General features: G+C 36.2%; 1 protein-coding gene across 2 annotated transcripts in view; it reads right to left on the reverse strand.

The window, feature by feature from the left end:
• PRKN (parkin RBR E3 ubiquitin protein ligase) overlaps nt 1-19,829 on the reverse strand; it is a 1,884,374-nt gene that overhangs the window by 1,330,246 nt on the left and 534,299 nt on the right. Inside the window, exon 1 of one of the 2 annotated variants that reach the window (XM_072637711.1) lies at nt 2,763-3,923. The exons of the other annotated variant lie outside the window; for it this stretch is intronic. Within the exon in view, the coding sequence (XP_072493812.1) occupies nt 2,763-2,774 (12 nt within the window). The 5' untranslated portion in view covers nt 2,775-3,923. Of the gene's footprint in view, nt 1-2,762; nt 3,924-19,829 lie in introns of those variants that run through there. 2 annotated transcript variants of the gene reach the window in all.

Here is a 19,829-nt window from a genome sequence, read left to right on the forward strand (position 1 = left end):
ATAGTTTGAGAGGAAGGGCACTAGCAGTTGAGAAGATTGGGAAATACATATAGACTATATATATATATATATGTACATATATATATACATATATATACACACACACAAAATAAACACAACATAATTAAATATAAGGTAGTAAAGAAGGGAGGTCACTAGCATGTGGGTAAGATCAGGAGCAAAATGATCCCTTACAGCCTGCCTCTATGTCCTGAAAAAAGCTTTTTATATATTCCATTATGAATGTGGCACAGAAATGTAACTGCTTAATTACCCTCCAGTTATTAATGTCATTTGAGAAATAAAACAAGAAGAACTACGGTCACCAAAGGTGTTTAAGGTGGTCATGAAGGATATTCTCCTGGTCAAGCTTGAAACAGAAGAGGTTTTCCCTAGAGATTTAGAGGTCCTGTGGGTGAATGTTTCTATTTGTGGAGGATAGTAAGGTGGTTTCTACAAGCCTCAGATTCCAGATTATCAGGCAAGGTGGTTACTTGTCACCTATGTTGAAATCCTTTAACTGGCAGCTAGGTGGTACTGTGAATAGAGATCTGAGTTCAAATGTGGCCTCAGACACTGCCTTTGTGACCTTGCGCAAGTCACTTAATCCTTGTTTGCCTCAGTTTTCTCATTTGTGAAATGGAACTGATAATAGCACCTACCTTCTAGAGCTTTGACAATCAAATATTAGAAATAATATATGTAAAGCTCTTAACACACTATAATTGCTTAATAAATGCTTGTTTCTTTGCTTCCATCCTTGTTTTAACTTTTTCCTTCCTTTCTTCCATCTTTCAATCCTTATAATTCTGAAAGTCTATGATTCTATGAAATATCATCTTAGTAATTTGGTCTAATGCTCTAGTCTGTCAAGATCTTTTTGTATCCTGAGTGTCATATGATGTATTAGCTCTCCTTCCCAGCTCCCTGTTATCTGTAAACTTGATAAGCTTGTCATTTTATGCCTTTATCTAAATCATTGACAAAAATGGCAAGCAGCATAATGTCTAGAACAGTTCCCCAGGGAAGTTTACTAGACATCAACTTCAGAACTATCTGTCCAACTCTGTCACCTAACAGGATGTCAATTAATTAAAAACAGGCATTGTTTCATTTTTAAAAATTTTTATCTGTGTAGAATCTTGAACAGGACCCAATACATAGGAATAGGTTTAGCGATAGAGACTAGACCCAGGATTTCCTTCGTGTACAGAACTCCAAGGGAGGAAACTTTCAGTCAGCACCTTCTTTGCAACTAGGGGTTAAACAAATTAACTGAGCTATACAATAAGTATCCATCACAACTCTATCTTCCATGGTCTCCAAGACAGCTCACTATTCATAGTGCCATGTTTATTGCAGGTATTCAATAAATGCTTGTTGATCCATACACTGATAGAAGACTGATAACAAATTCTACAGAAGGGGAGTATGTTGCTCTACTAAGTGCAGTGGATGACTAGGCTGATTAAAGGAGAGAAACCTGGAGTAAAAAGGTCAGTTCGAGGGCTGGTGTATTAGTTTAGACATCTGGTTTGGGCATGAGCTTCAGTGATGGCATTAGTAAGTAATACGAAGAAAACAACACGTGTTGGATGAGATTGCTAAGCTACCATCAACCATCTTTGAAACATCATGAAGAGGAGAGTGGTACAAGACACACACACACACACACACACACACACACACACACACACACAAGCAAATACAAGGGCAAATACTCTCCTGGTTTAAAACAAAAAGTGAGGGTGGAAAGAATAAAGTGAGCAGAGTCTGCAAATTATAAACTATATAAATTTGACTTAGAATCCTGGCAAAGCTCTAAAACATTTTATTAAAGGAATGATTTATGAACAGCAAGAAAGGGAAGCAGTGACTACTTGATTGGTAGCTATACCCTTTGATGAACTACTTTTTTTTCTTCTGCTTTCCTTCTTAACCTGGTATCTGTGAACTGGTTATCTTCTATAGAGATAGAAACGACAGAGAAAGAAATAGATACTTACAGATATACACAACAGAGAGATAGAGATGTAGATAAAGAGGAGCAGCTGGGGGGGCAGAGTGGATATATCACCAGCCCTGGAGTCAACTGGACCTGAATTCAAAATCAGCCTTAGATACTGACAAATGACTCTTGTCTCCAAAAAGACAAAATAAAAAGGATGTAGACACAGAGTTAGGGCAAACAAGATCCTACATAGTTATAAAGAAATAGATACAGATAGAGAGACAGAGATGTAGATAAGAGTCAGAGGTACAGACCTATTGATAAATAAGATATATATGTATATAAATATAAGATATTGATATAGAGAAGCAGATACAGAGATGGATATAGATGATATGATTACAGGTATAAATATAGAGACAAACAGATTAGTGGGACATAAATACATATAGACATGAATGACAGAGACAGAGATAGAGATACAGAATTAGAGAGATATATATAGATATAGATGACAGGCAGGGAGATACAGATATAGAAACAGGTTGGAGATAGGATAGCAAGCTAGGGATAGGTAGACATGACCTATATTTCAATATAATTGGTTTCCCTTGTAACCAAATATTAGATATTATACATTTAGAAACCTTATTCTGAGAAGGGAGCCAGAGATGACACCAGACAGAGGATCAAGGGGTCCATGACACAAATCGGGTCAAGATCAACGCCTCCTGTTTTAAGGGAGGGGTGGGGGGGGGAGCCTGGTACACCTGGCTTAGCCTTTGATAAACAGGCACCTTGCGTGCCTCACCTGCTCTGCCATAACGAACTCCTGCCTGCCTCTCCCGTTCAGCCGCTGCGTGGTTTAAACAAACAGGTCTGTCTTCTGGTTCTATGTTGTCACGGGCTGGGTTGGGGGACTTTTGGGGTTTGGGTGCCTGGGGGAACAACCTCCATCGTCAGCCCGTGGGTTCTCGCATCTATTCCTGGGGGTAAACTGATTGGTCCCTGGGCTGAGATCGAAGCCTGTGGTGCGGCTGTCCCCGGGGGTTTTCTTCCTGTCTGGTTCTTAGGAGGATCTAATCCTTTTAGGGATTTTGTCTACTTTGCAAAGTATCCTAAGTATACTTACACTTAATCCTTGTTCAATAAATAGGCGGCTTTCTTCATTTCAGTTGATCTGGGAGAGCTTTGTACACTTGCTATCGACACTAATATTCGTTCCTCTGCCACATTCGCAGTGTTTTTAATTTGAGAAAAAATTTTAAATGTAATTAGATGCGCTTTTTTTGGTTTAGAACAGCGGGTCTTAATACATTACAATTCGACATTACTTTATAGAGCTTTCAAGGTGTTTTATACATATTGTCTCCTATAATCTCATGGGTTAGATATCAGGTTTGGAAGAGACTAAAGCTTTTTTCTTTCTTGGCTAAATGTTTTTCTAAAATAGTTTTGACTCTGTTTGCACCTTGAATAGGGAGTCTATTGTGTTTAACACGTAAGAAAAAAAATCACTTGAAAAATTTTAGGGCAACCAAGGTCCTATGTTCGGTGTATAGGATGACAAGAAGTAGAATGCCTCCAAATTAATTGATTATATTACCTTCACAACGTCTCTTGCATCTGTCCCATTCTATGTACCTAGGCAGCTGCATGGCACAGTGGCTTGAGTACTAGGCCTAGGGTGAGAAAAGATGTGAGTTCAAATTTGACCTCAGATATTTACTAGCTGTGTGACCCTGGGCAATTTGCTTGGCCTCAATTTGCCTGTTTTCTCATCTGTAAAATGGAGGTCCTAATTGCACTTACCTCTCAGGTTGTTGTATCAATTTTTGTAAACTGCTTAGCACAAGGATCTCACATGTGTATGAGTGTGTCTATACACATACATACAGACTCACACACACATATATATATAACAGTTCCAGTATGTGTATTTATTTATACATTATATATATGCACTAACATCTTATATATACTATAAAACAGAGACAAAAATAAAAATTAGAAATATACATACAAAAATAGACATTAAAAAGAGTAAGCTAAATGTGAAATAAATGATATTTTGTTTTATTTCGTTTTATTAATGGTTCAAAAAAGCTTTTTGCCCTCACTAAAATATTATTGCTCACAATGAAGCACATTTATTTCACTATTAATTAAAACTTTTGTAAGAAATGTTTTTCATTCCTCTTTCCAGTCCTGATTACTATGATGTACATATAGATAGATAGATAGATACAGATATACACACATACATATCTATACATATATACACACATATACATACACATATGCATATGTACACGTACACACACACACACACACACACACACACACACACACACCTCTTCACCTTGGAAACTCAGTCCACCCCTAAACTTCATATATTGGAAATACTCTCTGCCTCTCCCTCTGACTGACTTCCATTTTGAGGAGGATGCCTAAGCCTGCCATATCTTCATTCTTCTCCAGGATACACTACTAAATCTGTAGATTTTCTCTCCAATACTCCCATGTAGGATAACTTCATGTCTTTCTCTGACCTCCTTTTTCAGCTTCTTTTATACGTACTGTCTTCTACTTGGTGGCAATAACTGTCTTTCTGTTTGTATTTGTATGCTCAGCTCTTACCATGGTACCTGTCACATGGGATAAGCCTTCAACAAATTCTTGAGTTGCTGGTAGACTTGTAAGAGCAATGTAATTAAATAGGCTTAATTATTTTAGAAAAATCTCAATATATATCTTAGGGGGAAAGATATAAATGTTAGCATTAATTTTTATTAATTGTGCACATGTCAAGCAAGTAATTGAATATTTTTGGATACTTTTTATTGAAAGATACACTATATTACAAGCAAATAATAGGTTATAAGCACTTTTCAGAAGCAGTCATGATTCTCCGTGTGCAAATGTTCACCATACACAATAAAAAAGCAAGTAAAAAGCAAATTGTCTCTGATTTCAATGAAGCATAAAAGATTTCAAAATAAACTCATTCTTCCTTATTTACATAGAACTGATTCATGGATGGTATCATGTCATATTTGAATTTTCTATTCATGTTAAGATATTTTAGTTGTGTTTTGTAAGAATGTGGTAAACAGTCAGAAGGCTAATTTAACTGGATGATAAATGCAAAAAATAGAATGATGTCTAATAAGGCTAACAAGTTTCTGAAGAGCTTTAAATGCCCAGTAGAGAAGTTTACATTTGATGCTAGAACCAATAGGAAACCATTTCTGTATACTGGGAGTTTCAAGGGGTACAGTATGTTCAGACCTATGCTTTAAGAAAATCACTTGGCAGGATGTGGAGGATGGATTGAAAGGGGAGAGACCTGAGGCAGGGACACCAATTAGAAGGGTATTATTACATGCCAGGTGAGGGATGAAGAGTGATGTCTATGTGCATGCACTTATACCCCTCTCTCCTCCCAAAATTAAAAGGTGTGGCAGGACTACTAAGCCCACCCTGTGATGGACACTTGCTGCAGCCTAGAGGTGATCTGGGTGTCACAGATATTTGTTGTAGGGGCAATTTTATCAATGGCAAGGACATAGCTGCTGTTCTAGGTGCCTGGGTAGCAGTTAAGTTATATAATTGCCCTGAGGAAGTGACACGTGGTGCTGAAATAGGAAGATAGCACGTCATTAAGAAAAGGTTAATTTGAGTAGTCAGGAGATAGTACATGGAATAGGGAGCAACTACTAGGTGGTGCAGTGGACAGCGTGCCTAATATGGAATCAAGAAGACCTAAGTTTAAATCTGGCCTCAGACACCTACTAACTCTGACCCTGGGCAAATCACTTACCCATGTTTGCCTTAGTTTCATAATCTATAGAATGAGCTCGGGAAGGAGATGGCAAAATATTCCTTTGTCAAGAAAGGGTTTTACAGGGCTTTCTTAATGAAAACCATGATTACTCAAAAGAATTCGGCATAACCATCCATACAAGAAAACCCATATATGGGGAAAATATCTGTTGTCCAGACTCTAATGTGCAATTGGATGGCCAGACCACGCCTTGGAATATCAGGACATATATATGGAGCAGCTATTACAAATGCACAATAAATAGTAACCAGAATTAATAGGGAGAAGAGAGTGGGATGTGTTTCATATGGAAAATAATACAATATTCTAAATGTGCTTGATCAGCTCCCTACAGCAAATAAGTTACTTTGTAACATAAATCTTCCAGTAATGCTGTACATTTATTAAGCTGTACAACACCACAATTGCTGTAGCATCAAAGTTTCTCGTGATTTACAGGGACATATTGTAAGAAGATAAAGGAAATAGAAAATCAAAAAAGGAGATGGTCTGGTCTTATGAGGCAATAGATGAACAAGGTGAGTACTACACTAGTACTTCAGACACTTTATAGCACCTAGAGGAAGACATAAAAAGTGGATTGGGCATGGAAGGCCTATGGGAAGAACATGGGAAACAAACAGCTGCAAAGGATGAAAAGGCATGGATGAACTGCAATCTATACTTAAAAAGGGAGTAAATATACATATCAATGAAACTGTGGATCTACTGAACTGTTACAGAATGCGAAGTAATTGCATGCAACTCAAAACTGATGAACTATTATTTGTATCTTTCACTTACTCTTTGGGTCATGCACAATCTTTACTTACATTAATCTAATGTAAATCTTGCCCACTGAAGTTTTAAATGTGCTTTTATATTGGATGGGATCTTATTAATTAGTGAGAAGAATATCAAAAATTTGTTTCAATTCTATTCAATTAAGCAAACACTTATTGTTTACAATTTTTATGGAAGAATAAAAGGATCATGACCTGCAAAAGGTTACTATCTCAAGAAGTCAGTCTTTATAGTATGAAGGCAACAGCTGTTAGCAAATGACCTTAATAGAGCACCCTACTTCTTCCATTATGTACAAAGGGAGATAATGTCTCTAGGCCAGTGTTAAATCCATGAGAATTCTGTTGCAGAATTGCAGGTGTGATGGAAAAGGGTAGAGTCAGGGAGAGACAGGGCAGAAATCTTTACAGCAGAATAGTGTCACTGCTGCAGTATGCTGTTCCTGGGCAGCTTCCCTTTCTTCTCTGTGTTTATTTATATTAGTGTGTGTGTGTGTGTGTGTGTGTGTGTGTGTGTGTGTGTGTGTGTGTGTGTGTGTGTCTGTGAGAGAGAGAGAGACAGAGATAGAGACAGAGGGAGAGAGAGAAATGTGTGTGTTTGTGTGTATAAGAGAGACAGAGAGGGAGATGGAGAAAAGGGAGAGGGAGAGGGAGACAGAGAGGGAAAGAGAGAGAGACTATCCCAAAAGAAGTCTTCTCTGTGGAGCTGTTCTTTGAACTGTCCAGGGCCCTGAGAACTGAGAACATCATATTATTAATTACAAGGCCAATACTGAATGCATCCTAGATGAACCCTTCAGTAATTTCTTAGCCATGCCTTTGTTAGAATTTGCAGGACCTTGGAAGATATGAAATGACAAACTCTCAAAACTAAAAATTGCTGTTCCACAGTTGGAACCCTACAGTCCCAAAGGGAAATACTTCCTGTCCAAACTCTCAGAGACCAGGTTGTCTCAGAGTTCATTTTATCCTTTTCACCTATATGTCAGGCGCAGATCTAGACTAGGTCTACCTGGGAGAACAATTTTTCTGGTAACTTCATCCTTCTAAATCTCATCTTATCAAACTATTCTGTTTCTTATATGATCAACAGCTAATCAACTTCAGCCTAGCCCCAATTACAGCCATTCCCTGATGCTCAAACTTTTTGCTCCTTTCTATACATTCACTGTCTCTCAAAATTCATCTGTTCCTTAGGACTCTGGCATCACCACCTGTAATGATGATTTAAATGGGAAGATCTTCCCCATTCATTAATAGGCCCATGTAACCTGTCTAGGTTATATGGCAGTTTGAGTCACATGGAGCCTGTGGTGGGGGAGTTTACTGAACAGGTAGAACAGGAAGTGAGTCAGACTAGTCAGATCTGGGAAAGAGAGAGAAAGCAGGCATCTGGCTGTGGATGAGAGAAGGGCATTTTATTTGAGGGTGTTTGTTTGTGGGAATGCCTGATAATATGTTTAGACTTCTTTGTTACTATGATGGATTTGACTTTCTGGTACTGGGATTTGGCTTTCTGGTGTTTGAATAAATGTTTTGGTTCTGTCTTCCATGTGGAGAGTCTGTTATATTTTGTGATTCAGAACTGTGCTGGTATATTCATAACCACCATAGGCACTGTGAATATTGTGTTGGTGCTACACCCTCTATACTGATAAGTAGTATAGTTTTGATTAGGAGTCTAAATCACAGATTCTAGTACCTGCTTTGCCACCAACTAGATGTGGAATTTTGATCATGGCCTCTCAAATTTCTAAGTTTTTGTTTCCTTGTTTATAAAATGAAGTATGGACTTGGTGACCTCCACAAGGTCTTGTAGTTTGAACCATTTATCATTCTTTGACTCTCAGTTCTTTACCCTCAAATTTGATCTTATAACCCTACTTCAATAAGCAGGTAACTAGGGATCAAAGAATTTAAATGCCTGGTTCAATTTCCAAATGTCGGAGCGAACAATTAAATCCAGGTCTTCTGACCCCAGAAACAATATTACTTCCATAACTATACTCTGCTTCCCTTAGAACAGAGTAGTTGTGAGGGAGAAATGATCTCCATCTTGAAATACATAAATAACTGTTCAGTGAAAGAGGGATTCATTTTATTTCGTTTGGGTCTAGAGGACATACCTAGGACTAGGGAACAGAAATTCCAGGGAGACACATTAAAAAAAGAGAGAGAGAAAGAAACAAAAAAACTTCCTAACATTTAGAGCTTTAGTAAATGGAATAGGTTACTTCAGTAGATAATGAATTTGCTGCCACTGGAGGTGTACAGTTAAAGCCTGAATGAGAATTTGTTGAGAAAGCTTTAGAGTCAATTCATAGATAAGGATTTGCCCAGACAACTTCTAAGGTCCCTTGTTCTTTAAGTCTATGAAATATCCTCTTGAAGATACTATCATAACATCCCAAACAAATAATCGTTATACATCCTGAAATATACATTCTTTCTCAAATTCCCCTTTTTCTGTCAATATAACAATACTCTTTGAGATATCCTGGTTAGAAACTTTGTAGTTAACAGATTCTCCAGTTCTTCTCATCTTATATAAGACCATGGGATCAACAATCCAGAGATGGAACAGACCTTAGTAATTATCTAATCTGATCCCCTCATTTTACAGATGAAGAAACTGAGGCAGAGAGAAGTTAAGTTATTTGCACAAAGTCACACAAACAGCTAAACAGCAGATCTGTGATTTTAATTGAGGATGTCTGACTCCAAATAAGCATATTTCCATTTTCCATTGCATTATGTTGTTTCCCAAAGAGGCAGTTTACATATCTGGAATCATACAATTGTAAATGAGTAAATGAATCCTTACTATTAATAAATATTTAGTTAGATTTTTACTGCCACCCCCAAAAGATCAAAAGGAAGAAACTCTCCACTGAAAGCTATACTCCTAGATCCTAATCCTTCCTTCACTCATCCTTTCTATCCTTTTCTCCAGCTGATTCACTGTAGCATATTAGATGCAGAGCTGATTCAAGCACACAAATAGCTTTAACAGGACATGAGAGAATTTCAGGGTGCAAATTATATATAAATGAAAGATAATGCAGAAGCCATTTCAAATTACTGTATTTTCTTAGCATAGGCTTCAAGTATTAAAGGTACTTCGTACCACAACTCTCAGTAAATCCATTCCTCTAGCCTTCTGGCTAATTCATCTTCTTTTTATTCTGTGATTTTTAGGTCATATCCCCTACTATGCTCCAGAAGAATAATTTTATTTGTTATTTGAATTAAAGATAAAATCCTATTTGACTTCTGGTAAAAGTTTTGTTTTGTTGTTTACTTTAAAAAGTTTCATTGTTGTCTTTTGTTTTCACATTCATTCCTTAGTCCTTCACACATCCTCGTAAATCCATAACATTCCTCCTTAAAACAAACAAAAAAAAATTAAGTAAAACCTACCAACACAGGGGCAATGAAAGAAATGTAAGATAGCCTACACCATATTCTATATCCTAAGTTCTAAGTCCACCTGTTTACTGGGGAGAGAGAACTATTGTTCATTATCAGTTCTATGGAACCTAAGTTCTCTATTACACTTACGAGTTTCACAGTTTTTTTGGGTTTCGTAATAGTTTGCATTATTGTCATGATTGCATGTATTTTTCTCATGGTTCTGCTTTTTTCACTTGTCATCACTTCACACATGTCTTTCCTATGTTTCTCTGTTATTTCTTATGACACAAATAATAGTCCGTTATAACCCCACTATACAATTTGTTCAGCCACCCCTCAGACAATGGGAACCTATTTTGTTTCAAGCTTTTTGCTACCACAAAGAATGCTATTAATATTTTATTATATAAAAGACTTTTCTTTCTTTGACTCTTAGATTACATCCACATTAACAACAACTAGCATTTATATAACACCTTAAAATTTGCAGTTTTCAATATTGTCTTAGTTTTTGAGGAACAAGAACTATGTCAATGACCTGAACGATCCTCTTTAGCCAATCAAGTCTCAAGGAGAATTTTAATGCCTTTTAAATTAAAAAAAAAATTAACCAGACCTGCAAAGGTATAAGGCTTTAGGAAAATCTAGCCCAATCTCTATGGCAGGACATATTAAATATTACTCCCATCACATCACTTTTGTCTTAATTTTACATAGTTCTGCATTGTCAAGATTTCAGAATCATAGAATTTGAGAACTGGAAAAAAAGCTTCAGTGCCTATGTAACCCAACCAACACACAAAAGGAAGTAAACCAACTATATCTGGGCTTCTTTTCCCCTTCAACCTGATTGATCTGTCCTCTTTACCATAACCCATATAATGAAGACATATTTACATTTGCAGGTTCAAAGATAAAAGTTTACCTCTTTAGGCAAACTTTTAAGGTAGAATTTTAATTTGTTTTGATAACAACAGCCTTGTGAGGTAGTTATTAGCAGCATAAACCCCATGTTTCAGATAAAGAAGCTAAACTTCACAGAGCTTCACCTTATCCACTATACAAATGCAAAGGGTAGAATTTGAACCTTGGCTTCTCCAAGTTCAGTACTCTTTCCATGATATCATGTCATTCTCTATGTCCTTCCATATTCAGCTTTCATGAAAATTCACCATTATGTCCCTTTGAATTTTAAATACTGAAGACCCCAAGTTCTAGACCAAATTGGAGGGATCGGGGAAACATTCATGCATCTGATTCACAGATGCTCTTGAGTTTTAGATACTTCCAGACCTTCCATTAGTACCGAGTGGCTTAAATTAATGCTACCTCAAAAAATACACAATGCATGTTCTACTCATTGGTAAATTCACGTCACTACAAGGCAATTTGACATAGCCTAAAAGTAAGACATAACTAGATGATTACCTATGCTGCTACACTTTTGGGGGTACTTGTTTAAATGCTAAACACATTCAAAGTGGTAAAGCCCTCATGTTTCTTCTTCATAATGAAAAACAGTATCTTGGATAAATCACAGCAGAAATTAAATTTAGAACTCACGTTTCTATTTAGAAATTCCCAAATGTCCTTTCTGTTAGTGGGCTTCTTTTTTTTTTTAATTCTTGATACTTACGGAAATGACGGTGTTGGTCTATACATTCAACATGGAATAATATTTCTGCTTGTCTTTATTTGTTGTTTTTTTACAAAATAAATATTTTCACAACAGAAATATACCAAGCATGTGTATTGGCACTGTTGAACATAGCAGTAGGCTGTGAATGATTTATGAAATGGAAAGTATATGTTCAGGGTAATATGATAATGCTCTACAAATACAATTTTTCCATAAGATTTGGCATAAAAAATGTCTGGGAATTCCTACTATGTTTAATATACTATGTCTGTCTTTTCTTTTTCCTTTAATTATTTCCAAATAACATATTTCTTCTTTTTTATATTGCCATTGTAACTAGATCAGCTTATGGCATTTCCAAAAGAGGTCTCTGATTCTTCCAGATCCTAAAATTGTAGGCAGAAATGTATCTCTTTTTTATTTTAAGAGATTTCACAACCACACATTCTGTACACCTAATCTAAATTTGATGCCCAATAATGCTTCCATTGTCCTTCTTTTCATGTAGCAATAATGGAGACAAAAAATATGATCCACATGATAAAAATCATATACCTTAATATATAGAAAGACTATAAGATTGATCCTAATATTTTTTTTCTTCTCTAGGCTGAATAATTTCAGTTCCTTTAAAATTATTTTTCTTAAACTTCTATTACTTTAGAAGCTCCGTGGCCTTTACTGGTCATATGTGTATATATATATATATATATATATATATACACACAAATATGAATATATAATATACATACACATATGTATGTAATATGTTTAAAGTATGTGATTACATACATATATTTTACAAAATAAATAAAATATATTTATTCATAAATATAGGTATGATTCTTGTTTTCCTAGGTGTTCATCAGAATTCCTTCCACCTGATGCAGAGAGCCATTTATGAATTATTAAGCGTCCATGAAATTCCCAAAGGCAACAGAATTTCAGTCATTTGCCCAGGGTCACACAACTAATAATCATGAAAGATGGAATTTAAACTGGGATTTTCCTGACTTCAAGCCCAAAACTCTATCCACTAAATGTGTACATATTTGCAGATTTACATGCATATGTGCATACAGTGGGTGTCCCAAAAATTTTTGGTGAAATTATAAGTTAATTATTGTTATCCAGTGGTTTTCGGGCATGTCTAATTTCATGACCCCATTTAGGGTTTTCTTGGCAAAGATACTGGACTGGTTTGCCATTTCCTTCTCCAGCTCATTTTACAGATGAGGAAACTGAGGCAAGCATGGTTAAGTGACTTTCTCAGGATCACAGTGCTACTAATTGTCTGAGGCCAGATTTGAACTCATGGAAGATATGAGTCTTCCTGACTCCAGGCACAGCACTCTATCCACTGCTCCACCTTGCTGTCCATATAAGCTATTGATAGCCCCCATTTATTGCTTAAAGCTGCATGAGAATGTTTTCAATACTGCATATGTATATATGTCTCTGGATTATTGAGAAAGCTAGGGAGTTCCAGAAAAACATCTACTTCTGTTTCACTGACTACTCTAAAGCATTTGACTGTGTGGATTACAATAAAACATAGCAAGTTCTCTAAGAAATAGGAATACCAGATCATTCTGTCTCCTGAGGAACCTGCATGTGGGCTAAGAAGCAATAGTTAGAACCACTCAAACATGGAGTAACTGATTGGTCTAAGATTGAAAAAGAAGTACTCTAAGGCTGCATACTGTCACCTTATTTATTTATCTTACATCCAGAGCACATCAAGCGAAATGCCTGGCTGGATGAATCAAAAACTGGAATTAAGGCTGCCAGGAGAAATTATCAACAATCTCAGATACGCACACAATACCACTCTGATGGAAGAAAGTGAAGAAGAATTAAAAAGGCCCTTAGTGAGGGTAAAAGAAGAGTGTAATAACTGGTTTGAGGCTTAAAATAAAAAAACAACAACAACAACAAACCCTAAGACCTTGCAAAATGGGTTCATCACTTCCTGGGAAATAGAGAGAGAAGAAATGGAAACAACAGCAGATTTTATATTCTTGGGCTCATAAATCACTGCAGATGGTGACTCTAGCCATAAAACTAAAAGACACTTGCTCCTAGAAGGAAAGCTATGGCACATCTGGACAGTATACTAAAAAGTAGAGACATCACTTCGTCAACAAAAGTCCATGTAGTTGAAACTATGGTTTTTCCAGTAGCACTGTATGGCTGTGAGAGTTGTAGTATAAGGAAAACTGAGCATCACAGAATCAATGCTTTCAAGTTGTGGTTCTGGAAAAGACTTTTGGGAGTCCCTTGGACAGCAAGGAAGTCAAATCAATAGATACTTCAAGACATCGATTCAGGCTATTCCCTGGAAGATCAAATAGTGAAGCTGAAGCTTAAATACTTTGGCCATACGATGAGAAGACTAGACACTTTGGGAAAGACCATGATGTTGGTAAAGATTGAAGGCAAAAAGAAAAGGGGATGGCAGAGGATGAGATGGATAGATGGTATCATGACAACAATGAACAAGATCCAGGAAAAGCTTTGAAAGACAGTGGAAAATAGAAGGACCTAGAGTAATGGATCGGACACAATGACAACTGAACACCAACAATATTTATGTGTATATATAAGTATATATGTAACATGGGAGACACTGGCACTGGACTGTGAAGCATGGCGTGCCCACATCAGAGAAGGTGCTGTGCTCTATTAGCAAAGCCAAACTGAAGAAACTCAAAAGAAACATGAGATGCACAAATTTAGAGAATCTACCCCAAATGTTCACATGGACTATTTGTGCTTGACCTGTGGTAGAGCATTCCAAGCTTGCTTTGCTCCAGATCGGCCACAGCTGGACACAGTGAAACTTGACTCTAGCATAGTTGATGCCAGTTTGGTCCTCTTTGAGAACAAAGGACGACAACCATGTGTATGTATATGTGCATATACGTTTTTGGAATATTTAGATGTATATGTATACATGTACATACTTAGATATTATGTGTATACATATATATGTATGTATGATCAATTGGACTATACCTCAGATATCATCTAATGTAACTGTCCCCAAATCATGAATCCCATATCTATAAAAAACTTCCCTATACATATGCCAAGTACACATCTAACAATAACTTGCATACAATGCTTTATATTTACAAAAAAAGTTCACATAATTTCATTTCACACTTTACAACAAGATAGTACAGCCAAAATCTTAATCTTTAAAATTTTTAACCTCAGAGAAGTTAAAGTGATTTACCAAATTTATACATTTAGTTAGTCCTAGATGTGAGCCTGAAAATCAGGTCTTTTGACAAGTACAGTATTCTACTAGACTCATATGTGTTCCTGCAGGCATGCATATTCATGCCTGATACATGTTAGCCCTTTATAATGTGTTGTATACTGTACCTACACTTTCTTCAAGGCTTCAAACTCCCTTTTTTTATGAAGATTGGAAAAGCATCTCTGACTGAGTCTTAGCTGCTTGAGCCCTGAAAGACTGAGTCTTCTGCTCAGGTTCACTCAACCAGGTAAGATTTGAATACAGGTCATCCTGGTTCCAAGGACAACCTTTGCTGCTTGTTGTTAATCATATCTGACAATAATAAAATATTTTAATTAACGAAATATTCTTTTTTTAATGTTCTACAATCACTACTATAAAACTTATTTTTTTACACCCCCACACACATAACCCCCACTACCTCCCTCCCTCCCCAAGATGGCATACAATTCTATATAGGCTCTACATATACTTTCCTATTGAATACGTTTTCACTATAGTCATGCTGTGTAGACAAACTAAAATAAATGGAAGAAATCATATAACAAATCAAAACATAATACACACACACACACACACACACACACACACACACAGAAACATGATCTGCTACATTCTGCGAATGAATTCCACAGTTTTTTAGCTGAGTGTGAAAGGCATTTTGCCTTAGAAAACCATTGGCATTTTTTTTTTTAAGTTCTTGCGTTATTACGAAGTTCCAAGTCTACCAGAAAAAACACTCGCAAGCAAAGTTCTCCTGGTTCTGCTCCTTTTACTCAGCATCAGTTCATATAAGTCCTTCCAGGCCTCTCTGAAGTCTTCTTGTTCATCATTTCTTATGGCACAATAGTACTCCATTACATTCATATACCACAACTTATTCAGCCATTCCCCAATTGATGGGCATCCCCTTGACTTCCAGTTTTTGGCCACTACAAAGAGAGCTGCTATAAATATTTTTGTACATGTGGGACCCTTTCCCATTTTTACGATCTCTTGGGGATACAAGCCTAGTAGCGATATTGCTGGGTCAAAGGGTATGCACATTTTTGTAGCCCTTTCGTTGTAGTTCCAAATTGCTCTCCAGAATGGTTGGATCAGCTCACAGCTCCACCAACAATGAATTAGTGTTCCAACTCTCCCACATCCTCTCCAGCATTTATCATTTTCCTGTTCTGTCATGTTTGCCAATCTTATAGGTGTTATGTGGTACCTCAGAGTTGTTTTGATTTGCATCTCTCTAATTAAAAGTGATTTAGAGCATTTTTTCATATGATTATAGATAATCTTTAATTTCTTCCTCTGAAAATTGCCTGTTCATATCCTCTGACCATTTATCAATTGGGCAATTAACTAAATATTCTTCATAATTAAAGTTTACTTTCCTTTAGGCACTAAATGTAGAAATATTTTACACACTTTTAAAAGTAACTATCTCTAAATATTCTTTGCTTTTTAAACTTGAGTGGTATAGCTGAAAACAATTAAACTTGTAGTGATGGAACAGACTTGGTTCCAGATCCTTGACTTTAGTACTTTACTATTTATATATCTATAGGCAAGTCACTCGACCTCTGTGAGCCTCAGTTTCAGTGTCTATAAAACAGCCTGATAATACTTGCACTACTGGGGAGGCTAGGTGGCACAACAGATAGAGCACTGCCCCTGAAGTCAGGAGAACTTAAGTTCAATTCCTGTCTCTGACACTAGTTGTATGACCCTGGGCAAGTTATTTAACCCCTACTGCCTTCCCCAAAAAACTTCATTACCTTTCTTAAAGGGCTATTGTTACAACGGCATTTTATAAAGATTGAAGTGCTTTATGTGAATTATTAATAGTAGCAGTGAAATTAAAGCAATAAAGATGGCTAGCATTTATATGGTGCTTTAGAGTTTATAGATCACTTTACATACATTATTTCATATTCCTCATAACATCCCTGTAAAGTTGGTCACTATTACGCTGAAGATCAAAAAGCTGAGCAGTTTGACCAGTTACAAATCTAATTAGTGACAATTAGGACTTAAACCTAAGGTTTCTAAGCCCAAATGCAGTGCTGTCTTTCCTTGAAAATTAGTTTTCACCAACATCCATATCACTTATTGCCTTATGCTTTAATATAATAATCTTCTGATAGTCTGTAGAGATCTATAAAGCCATTTTCCCCTATAATGAATCCCCAGATTAGTGTGCCTTTTTTCTCCATATACGTTTTCAATAGTTTTTTTAGACTTTTTTTCCTTTCAGTCTCAGTTGTCACTGAAAAGAAAAAAAAACTACAGTCTACTTCACTTTAAACATTTACTATTTCTGCTCTACTATGGCCTATGAAATGAGTGCACCAAGCCTGTTGTTATTGTGTGAAAATAAGAGTAAAATGGCTTTCAATGACTACTTGAGGGAATCTTCTATAAGTAAAATAAAGGAGCATTGGGTCATCTATTTTGCCTTCTCAGAGTCCTTTATATCATTTAATTTGTGGTTCTTGAATGCGTTCCATTTAATTGGGAGTTGCCAGAAGTCTGACCTCTAAGCAAGAGATAAAAGAGATAAAAATTTCTGTGTTTATGTATGTTTGAATAGTACAAAAACTTGCATGATTTTTTTTCAACAATTTCCACATAAATTACCCACAAGTCAAAACCATATGGAAACAATGAAATGAAATTTATACTGGTTGAAAAACATAGAAGGGATATTACAGGATCATAGGCTTGGAGCAGACATTAGAAGTCATTGAGTCTAAACTTTTCATTTTAGAAACAAGGAAATTGAGTCACAGAAAAGTTAAGTGACTTGATCACATAACTAGTATATGGGATGAGGCTTGAACCCAGGTCTTCTCAATTCCAAGTCTGATACACTACAGGCTGCACCATGCTGCCTCTCAATAAGATAGTCAGAAGCTTTAAGTTCTTAGGGATTTCTTATTTAGCTGATGTTAAATTGTGTGGAGATCTCTTGCCTACCAAATAGCACATTTCCAAATTTGTTCTGCATATGATCAATTAAATATGAAATGGGAATGAAATTCTGAGATAATCCATACCACTAAATCCCTACTTTGGGGAATTATTAAACTCTCTATTTTATATGAAACTGTGGCCAAATAATCACATTTAGATGAGCTGATGAAAGTTAATAGTGAATGATAGATGTTGGAGACTTCAGGGCTTTATCCATATATCACCCTCTGTCTCTAGAGTCCATGGTACTTTTTAGTAAACTATTGATTGGTTCTAAACCCTATGGGCCAATTTTCAACTTAGGTAATTACTTTTTTGTGTATCTAAATCTTCCCTGAAGTTTCGATTGGGAATATTTCAATTAAATGTTATTCTTTCTGCATCATAAATTAATCCCTGTACTATATATCCCTTGAGTGTCTCAAAAAGGAGCTATGAAGATTAATCATTTAATTTGTGCAAACTGTTTTGAGATTCTTTGAGCTAACGTGCTATACATGTAGTTGTGCCTAACATTACACAACAGATACGTTTCAGTGAAGGAATCAACAAGTATTTATCGAATACTGAGCATATGCCCAGCATCATGCTAAGCATTATTGATCCTATAAAAAAGATGTGTAAAATACAGTCTTAGACAGCTCACACCATAGGAGAAAGACTTAAGTGTATGTTAAAATGAGAGAAAAATACAAAACAGCATGCAATTAAGTCTTCCACTGGTTTATTGTAGTACTAAAGTGATCTTGGATTCTCAGAGACAATAACTAGAAAAATTCTCGTGTAAAGAACTCACTGAGCTAAACAATGAAGATCCAAAGAAAAGTAAAGACCATCATTTCCCTCCAGGGGCTAACATTAGTGGGGGAGACCATATATACATAAATCAGTACATATAAAATAACTTCAAAATGTTAATAAATTAACAATTATTTATTAATACACTACTATGCAATAGGCAATGCATAAGGTACTGGAATACAGAAGTAAATAATGAAGTTGTCTTTACTCACAATGAGTTAATGAGGGAGCAAACAAATATGCTAGGGGTGCTTTGTAAAATGCTGATCATGGGAAGGGATTTATCAATCATGACAGCATATCTTTGGGGAAGAGGTTTTCAAGAATAGGAAGTTAGAGGTAAGGAAAAGGAAGTGAGGAGTCTGGAGGATATGTTCAGGTATAAGTAAAGAGACTCTATAAAGGTTACTATATAAAGAAAAGAAAACCTAGGAGAGAACCTAAGCGACACTCATTGTTAGTGGAAGTAACAAGAGAGAAAGATCTTGCAAAGGAGACTGACAAGGAGCAGTCAAACAGCAGGAGGAGAACCAAGAGAGGGCAGGGTCAAGAAAACTTATAGATGAGAAAGTGACAAAGTATTGATCAACTGCTACAGAAGTGGCAAATAAAAGATCACTGGTAATTTTGGAGACAGCAGTTTCAATGGAAGAATGAAATTGGAAGTGATACTGCAGAAGACTTAGAAAAGAATGAGAAGTAAAGGTATGGAGCCTAGATAGCTTTTTTCAAGGAGATTAGCTTCTAAGAGGAGGGAGAGAAAGTAGGAGAGCTGGTAAGGATCATAGGCTGTAGTGAAATATGGCAAAGATGTGATATTTCAAAACAAATCATATCTCATACTTTAAATGCAGTTAGGGACTGTGGTCCACTGAAAATTTATTCTGATGCCTCATCAGGGTGTAGTAATGATTCTGGCCTCTTAAAAACTGTCTGTAAGATTTTACCAAGTTGAAAAGCTTTTAAACAAAACATCAATGACTGATTAATTGTACATCTGTCATTCAAGGACCAGTCTAACTAGATTAAGAGAGGCTCTTTTACCACCACAGCTGATAAAGACCTGATAACCAGTGGTCAAAGGATGTGAACAAGCAGTTCTTTAAAAAAAAAAAACACCTCTACAAACTATTAACAATATGAAAGATTGTTTCAAATAA

Source organism: Notamacropus eugenii, chromosome 2 (genome assembly GCF_028372415.1).
Source record: "Notamacropus eugenii isolate mMacEug1 chromosome 2, mMacEug1.pri_v2, whole genome shotgun sequence".
NCBI classification, from domain to species: domain Eukaryota; kingdom Metazoa; phylum Chordata; class Mammalia; order Diprotodontia; family Macropodidae; genus Notamacropus; species Notamacropus eugenii.